Source organism: Ceratina calcarata, unplaced genomic scaffold (genome assembly GCF_001652005.2).
Source record: "Ceratina calcarata isolate Rehan_Ccalc_2016 unplaced genomic scaffold, ASM165200v1 scaffold162.2, whole genome shotgun sequence".
Taxonomy (NCBI): domain Eukaryota; kingdom Metazoa; phylum Arthropoda; class Insecta; order Hymenoptera; family Apidae; genus Ceratina; species Ceratina calcarata.
Window position 1 is genome coordinate 139,588 of NW_017137499.1, and position 8,528 is coordinate 148,115.

Below are 8,528 nucleotides of genomic sequence, written 5' to 3' on the forward strand. Positions count from 1 at the left end.
GCCTGTGGCCGCGTGTCCGACTTCGTTTCGTGTTTATAGTCGCGCACGCTCGCTGTTTCGTTTCCCTCGCCGTTAATTCGTCACCGTTTCATTCTTGTCGTGGTCACCGTAATAATTGAAAGGCCATCGTGGTTAGTCGCTACACCCTCGAATTCGTGAAACGTACAGTGTTTATGTTTACCGGGCGCGTGAATATGCGTGCTAGGCGCTCTCCTCGGACCGGTGCACGGTGGCGCCTTCTTTCAACGTGCTCAACACCCCCTCAGACTGGCTGAAACGAAAGGAGGGAGGCAAAGGGAGAAGGTTAGATGAATGGGAAGTAGCAGCAGGGGGTTCGCGAACGGGTGAGGCGTAAAGGGTTGAGGAGGGTCTTAACGCTTTCGAAATTGTCGTCAACAAAAACGGATCATTGATGATAACAATCATCAATGTTTACAAGGAATTGGGTAACTCTTCGAGCATTGCTACGAAGGGGGTGTGTCACGTGGTAGTGAACTATTTCCGATTCCTTTTAGCACGGTGTCTCGTGATTACCACGTGACTGGGGAGTTAAAACAGACGAGGAAGTTCAGATAGTTTGTGAGTTACCGGTTTAGACAACTCGGAACGTTTCCTTTTTTTATCTGGTCACTATCGTTCATACATTACGTAACACGTGGGTGCGCGTATTTGTATACAGCGTAACGGAATGTCGAGAAACAAGCACGTCGGAATAGTTTCGCGGGGGTGACACATGTTTCGCGATTTTGACTTGGAAAGTTGAACGGTGGTTTGCAACGGTAGCTCGGTGTATCTCCCACGATCGATTGCGACGACATATGGTCAATGGTTTGCCCTATTAATTCTCTTGGATCTATCAACGGAGTACAGTGCAGTAGCCTACTCTAGTTCTTCGTATCACGAAGACCTAAACAGGGAGTAGAAGAGGGGTGGGAGGGACAAAGGTTGAGAGTGAGAGGGACGAACGCGTGGGCGAGGGGAATAGGGTATATCGTCCCGCGGAAAATCGATGTTCAAATGCTACCACGTGATTACGTCCACAACGTACGCGTGAGTGTTATCTATGTGGATATGCTCTGTTCATCGTGATTATCTTTGCTTTCGAATAACGCTCAGTGTCATGCTATCCGTATTGTGGTCATCCTTGGGAACGTAATAAAAATCATTAGAAAAATATAGGAGCAAAAATAGTTGGGAAAAAAAACAACTTGCGCTTCTTTAATATCTCACGACTTGTTGTACAGCTAAAACCGATATCGATGTTAATGATAGCATAACACTGGTTTATTTGTTATTCTTGGCCTAAGTCACATGTCGCTCTAAATGCAATTGCTTTCGAGTCAGAGTTCACCAGTAAATAACATTTTTTACCGTTTAGATTTTGCGTTCTTATGCAGCAGTTCTCTTGTACGGTTTTAAAAGTTCCAAGCCAAACGCGTCTGTGCTTGAAACGTATTTGCATTACGACCACGCGCTTGTCATGCCCTTGCGGACCCGGCTGACTGAAGCCAGTGTATAAACGCTTTTACGATACCGATACTACTTCTTGTAAACTGGTTAGTAAGTATAATCCGCTACAGCGATGTAAGCATAGACTTGATTCATTGCTCGGCCATGAGCAATTACCGTTTTATTTCTGTTAACCACTGTTTTATTAAACTTTCTATACATACATTATATCGTAAAACGTAAAGCGACATGCATTTCCACGTTACGATCGTCGAACTTGCGGGTAGATTCGAATTCAAACGGCGCGTTGCGCGGCGGTAATCCAGTTTAATTTTCTGCGCTAAAGGATACGTTGTGGAAAGAAGGCGCCCGAGGTTCGAGGGGGCCACGTGTTTGTTGTGTTCCGTGCGTGAATCGTTTGGTTTCTGTTTCGAACGGATACGACGTCTCGCGAATTGAGTCGTGCTTTCATGGAGTTCTATTAATACGAAAGAAAATGAAAAAGTATCCCGCGAGTTGTTGGTTGATGTGTGGTGACACCTGTCGTCGACAAACGGAGACTGCGCAGGGGGTTCCGGTACCGGAAGTTACCCTCTGCGGGCAGTCTCCCCCTGTCTTCCTTCAACACCCGTCGAAGACACGAGCCGATGCCGATGCTGATGGATTCATCTTTCTTGTTCTAGGAAAATGTTCATCGGTGGTCTATCTTGGCAGACCAGTCCAGGTATGTACTCGACAACGTAAATAATATCGTTTGAAACGCGGAACATCGATTTTGATCGTCGCGATCACTCGTTCAGACTTGGCGCGCCAGTTGAACTTGCGCGCGCATCCGCGGCTACACCTGATAGACTGCGCGCGCCGCTATTGTTGTTAAACGGTAGGAAGCTTCGTTTTGTTTCGTGATGTGATATGTGACATTGTGAATGGTGTAAATTTATACTTTGTGTTGTGCCTGCTGTTCCAAACTTATTTGGGATGACGAAACGATCAAGGTACGATAATAGAGAATCATATCTGTTAACTATTAAACCGATTTACTATGAATATGAACCATGTCACATGTTGCATGCCTGTACGTACGTTTGGGGGGTTATATGTTTACCAATAAGTTAAAGAAAATGGTGTATCGCTCGAGCATTACTGCGTATTAAGATTATTTAGAAAGAAATACACGGGTAGGGCACGATCATCGTTCTCGTATGGATATTTGCGTCAACATTTGAATCACTAATGAATGGCATCTGCCACATGCCATACCGAATTCGAGGGGAGAATTTTACACACTTACCATCTTTTTGTTCGTCAGTCATACATACACAGTCGTGATTGCTATTCGAAAAATTAATTACCAGCTCTTTCAAACTGAAAAAAAGATATCATTTGTGCAAAAGTGGAGTAAAAGCAGGTCCTTCGAGGAGCTGCTCGGTTCTAACGAAAGAAGCGTGCGTGGTCGATGAGGCAATGACGAGGAGCACGTGCAAAACTTTTGACGTGGCTCGTTCGCGTGTTCGAGTTACCTAGCAGTCCTTTCATCTTCGTTAAGAGACTCGTGCCGATCGCGTACAAGGTAGAGAGAGAAGGAAACAAGAAAGGAGAGCAAGGAAAAAAAAAGATACGTCACGGCGCGAGAAGGAGAGACTGGAACGCGGAACGATAATCGCGGCACGACCAAATGGCCACGAGTCGTCGAGCACGTCTTTCGGTTGTCGGCCGGAAGAAAAAATGTGGGCCTGCACGAAGCGTGCGCTCGTGTGGACCACGATAAGATTCAAGAGAATAATTGATAACTCGGATCGCGCGCGATTTTGAGAAATCGTCGACGTCGACGAGGGCACCGCGAAAAAAGCACCGGTCTCGCGTGCTGGAACGACTCGATCATTCGTCATGTGCGACAGCCAGAGAAATCGTATCCGATCGCGTTCTTCTTAGACTCAAAAAGCGATCGTTTTATATCGACGTCGGAGAGGGAAATAAGTATAGTGGTTTTTAAGGATGAAATTATATTCCGTTCCATGGTCATCACAGTCTTTTCTCTTTTCCTTGTTACGTGAAGGATATCCTCTCTCTTCTTGTATCGGATTTGTTTAAGTGCGGTTTTATGGAGGATTCATTTTAATAATTATGTTACAATACCAAAAGACCGTTGCTAGCGTGTATACCAGGTATAATTCAATAATTTTGTACTGTAATGGGGACAGGAGTTAAACTCTTTGCTGATCGTGCAGCAATTACTTCTGATAATAATCTGATAGGTTCGTGACATAATTAGCGATGCAACGTTACGCCAGTCTACACGGTTTCCCTCGGTCGGCTCCAATTAAAGGATCCTCTCTCCCTCTCTGCTGAATTATTCAATTACACGAAAGAATGTTCGCTCATTGCCGTTATTCGCGGAATTCGCGGGAGAAATGCATGTTAAATTACGTGACATTTAATTAACCTTTCAAATTCGATTGAAATAAAACCCGGCGATCTTATTCTTATTTTATTTTCGTGCTCTTCATCGTCCTTGCAATCGAGCCCATAAGTGGAAAACTCTTCTCGCTTGCCGTGAAACGGACGTTAATTTCGCGATGTTCGACCTGCGGTAGGGAAGAACGTTGCTTCGTAGGAAACGAAAGTTTTCTGGCTGTGCACCGAGCTAAAGAACAAAGTCGTCCTTGCGTGAGTCGAATTAATATAATCACGCTAAGTGACCGTGATCGCGGCAATATTGCGAAACGATCGCAGCTACTCGGAAAAGAAGGCAACTAGTTCCGCGGAATTTTCGTGGCGGGAACGCACGGGTTACGTACGTAGGATGGTGTTTTCACGATATCTAATCAAGACGAACGCGTGACTGGAATATTTCCCGGTACGCGCAGAACTTTACGAGACCCGATGCGTTTTTTTTAGCTCGTACGACGCGTGCACGATAACGTTTAGACGGGTTTGGGTAATGAGCACTTTGATTAAGAATCGGAGAGCTGATTATTAATATAAATGAACCAAGGAAGCATCCTTTCGATCGAGATCTATTATCTAAGAGAGGAAGTAGAAACGAAAAGGAAATAAGTATCTTAGCCTTGTTCATGAATAAAAAGCGAAAGCTCGATCGCACGAATAGCAGTAGCATTAACGTAATTGACTGTATTATCCAATTACACACCACTGTCGTAGAAAACAAAACGTAAAGTTCGCTTAACCTCCACTGCTCTGAAAACGATAAAATTAATTCGCAGCTACGCTTTTACTGTTCGCCACTACCGTTTCTTTAAATAATTCATGGTAATCTATGCAGCTTTTACATTCGCTAATTCTCCGATCATTAACATATTGTGATAATGTACACACTGTCGGGGCAAATTCTTGCGCGTCGCATAATCTCGACACAATGCCACCGCTCGTTCACACGACGCTAATACATATTTTGGGAAACGAGGCGGGTTCACGCTTGTACTCGATTACGCGCCGTTGAAACAATTTTCGTAACTTCACGTCGCGACGGCGGGACGGGTCTTCTCCGGAAGAGAAAAAAAAGAATAAGACGAACGAAGGCGGAGTAGGCTCATTAGCGTTATTTGCCATCGTTACGTAAGTATAACTCCGTCTCGCTCCGTCCTCTTCTACGGTTCGCGCCTCTTTCTCGCTTTGTTAGGCGATCTCTCCCGTCAGTTGATTTTCCACGCGATGAAAAACGATGGAAAACCTGGTGTATGTATTCATCTACGAAAAGGAGAATAGCGGGAGAGTCGGTCGCTTCCGCTCCTAGTCGCGTGCGTTTTTCATCGGGACGAACGTTCGGTCGGTCTTTCCTAGAGGTTTGAACTTTCGCACGGGTGTCGATCGACGGAAATTGTGGAAAATAAATTCATTGAAACGTTTCGCGCTTGATGAGTTTTCCGGCGAATTATCGGTGAACAATGATCGATCGGTGGCCATGCCCTCGCGCTCTACTTCCACCGGTTCAGCCCTTCCTTTCATCGACGACGCGACGCGAGGCGACGCGACGCTACGAGAAAGCGTGTCTGAAGTAGGAAAAGCGGAGCAGTCGACCGGCCATTGCACGGTTCACCGTTGTAAACCGTGTTTTGCGCCGCTGTATTCCGCAAAAGTTCATAGATACAAAGATGCGGTGCGCGCTGCGTGGTAACCGTGGGAAAGCGTCTACGAGCAGTACGTTGCCACTATCGTTTATCGCGGTTCGCGAACGCGATGCGAGATACTGACAAGATGAAATAATATATTTCAAATCGTTATGTATTCGCGGATAATAATAATCGAGCTATTCCGCTCGTTTAAGTTGAATAGAATAGATGGTATAAAATGTTAAAAGTATACTCAATTCATTTGCATAACGAATACTACGTGACTCGGTTTGAGAATACCCAGCACATTTTAAGAATGGATGGAGATTACGTAAACACTGCCTATTGAAAGTGCTTCTTTTCCGCGATGCCTCCCAAGTGTAGACTCACGAGCTACCGTTAATTTCGAAACACGCACTTAGCAAACTTCAAACATGTCCGTAAAACAAGCTAGTTGATTTTCTTTCAAATCCTGTCAATCTGTGCCTAAAAAATTTTTCTACGTGAATCATCGAAGCCTGTTCACAAGTTTCAAAAAAAAATCTTAGGAACTCTTTGAGAGTATGTTCTCGAGACGGGACAGCAGAACGACGCTGCGTCTAAAAAGGATGTCACATCACGGAGACTTGAGCGGAGAAAGACTTGTTCTTGTTTCCGTGTTGGCGTGTCCACGATTACGCGACGATGCGGTCGTGCACGGAAGACTTCGCCGTGCGTCGCGGCGCAACGCGACGTTTTCGGAGCGCAACGAGCGTGCGACTCGGGGCTCTCGCGAGTCCGCTTCACCGATCGCGAACCGTGGCGCACGAAGCTTCGCGAGACAGTGTCGCATTACAGGCCGCATAATCCCGCGTGCTTGGAACGTAATACGAAATCGCTCGTTCCGGTACCGAGTTGGCGGCGCGTTACGCAAACGGCCGCCTACTATTGAAATCGTTTCGTTACCTCTAACCGCTTTTTCTTTGCCTTGCCTTCCATTAACTCGAAGGACGATCTACTTTCTACCTTGGACTTGTTCCGCTGGTAAGGTTCAGTGGCCCGTGTCGGTACAAAAAGGTTCGAACGGCCTGAATTTCATTACAATTAAAGCGTTAAGGACGTGTCTTCTCTAATTTTTTCCAATAGAATCTGTTTACAACCGTTTTGGAGTTCTGCTTTCATTTATCATCTGCTTACGACGCAAGTTGCTTTATTCCCACGCTCTGTTGCACCGGCACAAAAGCTCGTTCCATTGCGTTGACGGACTCTCTTGGAGGGAGACTTTTATGCCATCGTTCAGGAAATTTTCTTGAGGAGCTCTGAGAACCATGCGAAAGAACACACTCTGGATTTTGCAAAAATGAGCTCGAGCCTTTTGCACGTTCTAGGGACGGGACTGAAACTTGAGCCGTCGGAGAGATTTCTCGTGTCTCTCTCGAAGGATCGTGTCTTCGTCGTCGAGCCATATCCTCTGTTCTCGGTCGGAAGAGATCGGGCGCGGCGCAACGCGGCATTCCACTCGAAATCCAATCGTCGCGACCGCACGCTCTCGTTTATGTTTGATTCCTGTCGAGAGAGAGAGAGAGAGAGAGAGGATTTTGGGCCATTGTTACGGTAGACGTCTCTAACTGCGAGCGTATTTGCAGATTCAATCAGTTACTCCCCGTACAATATGATACGTAATGCGATTTCAAAATGCGGTTTCCTGTGCAAAGAGTGATTACATATTACTCATGGGCACCGATGGATCTGCTGCGCTCCCCGTCCGATTGATGCATCGCATGATTTGTGAGAAATTGACTAGGGCTTGGACGGAGTGCCTGTATAGTCCAGTGTAAATTTTTGACTGTGACACTACCTGTTTGGTCCTTTTTTTATTCAGAAAACCTTGTACGCCTTGTAAGCATTGTAATAAAAGATTCGGAATTTGTAATTGCGGTAGAGTCATTCTGAGAAAAGAAATGGGAATGATGCGGTTGTTTTACGTTGTCAGCAGACAAATAATAGTCAACGGTGATTATGAGTTTACGACAGCACTGTGCGAGGTAACTAAAAGTTATGCGTGACAGTAACTATAAAGCCAGTACTGAGAAAGATAAGAGCGTCTGACGTAACTAATGATCCTCCTCGTCTCGTTATGACGTTTATCCACTAACTTAGAATATCTAAATAGAAAATATTTCACTTCGTCCTTTGCAAATTCTGTTTCACCAATGGGAGACTTATCTTATTATCGTTCTGTTATCTCGCAATACTGTTATTGTCTGTAAGACGGTCATCCTCCCACGACTGCCTTCAGCGTGTCGTTTGGATCCCAGATCTCGCATAGTCTCGTTTCCGAGCTATTACATTTTTCATATGCTGCTTGTTTGGGTCATACATCCAGAGTTATTGTGGGTCCGGGGCCATAATCTCGCCGTTCGCGATTTTATCGCGTCAGAGTTACATACGTGCATGCGTCACGGTTGAACTCGAGCACGTGCGAACGCGGACGAATGCCGGAGACGTGTGCCATTTTTAAGTTTGCCCTTTTGTTTATTACGGTTCCATGCCGACCGGCTCCATGTTACCTTAATTCATCGCGTTCCTCGTGATTCTCTGAAGATCCAACATTGTATCGTCGCCCGGTCACCCATACAGTTTTTTACATGGTGAAAGTAAAAACATATTCGTTATATCGCGCTCGTGTACACGTGGTATAAAGTTTTCCTTGGCTACGTTCGCAGTTACGTAAAAATAGTTTGTAGAGATCTCGAACGCGATGGCGTTCGACATCGATGGCCCTCCAGTTTGACGCGATTTCGAGCGTCGAAACCGCTCCGACGAGAATCAGCCCCGGTCTGTACTCTACCGTCTGAATTTACTGAATACGCGAGCACACGTGACTTCGATTAAGGATGTATTGGTTGTACAGTCAATCCCAAAAGTTTATGTACCTTAGAAAAACGCATTTCCTATAATTAAAAAGAAATCAGACGTCGGAAGAATAATGCTAATAATAAATAGCTACGTGCTAAACAGTATAGAAGG

At 45.4% G+C, this 8,528-nt stretch overlaps 1 protein-coding gene across 10 annotated transcripts in view; it reads left to right on the plus strand.

Moving 5' to 3' along the window:
* Rbp6 (RNA-binding protein 6) overlaps nucleotides 1-8,528 on the plus strand; it is a 626,456-nt gene that overhangs the window by 1,397 nt on the left and 616,531 nt on the right. For all 10 annotated transcript variants that reach the window (XM_018037297.2, XM_018037296.2, XM_026819814.1 and 7 more), the window contains exon 2: nucleotides 2,133-2,173. In XM_018037297.2, coding sequence (XP_017892786.1) covers nucleotides 2,133-2,173 — 41 coding nt within the window. The remainder of the gene's footprint in view (nucleotides 1-2,132; nucleotides 2,174-8,528) is intronic.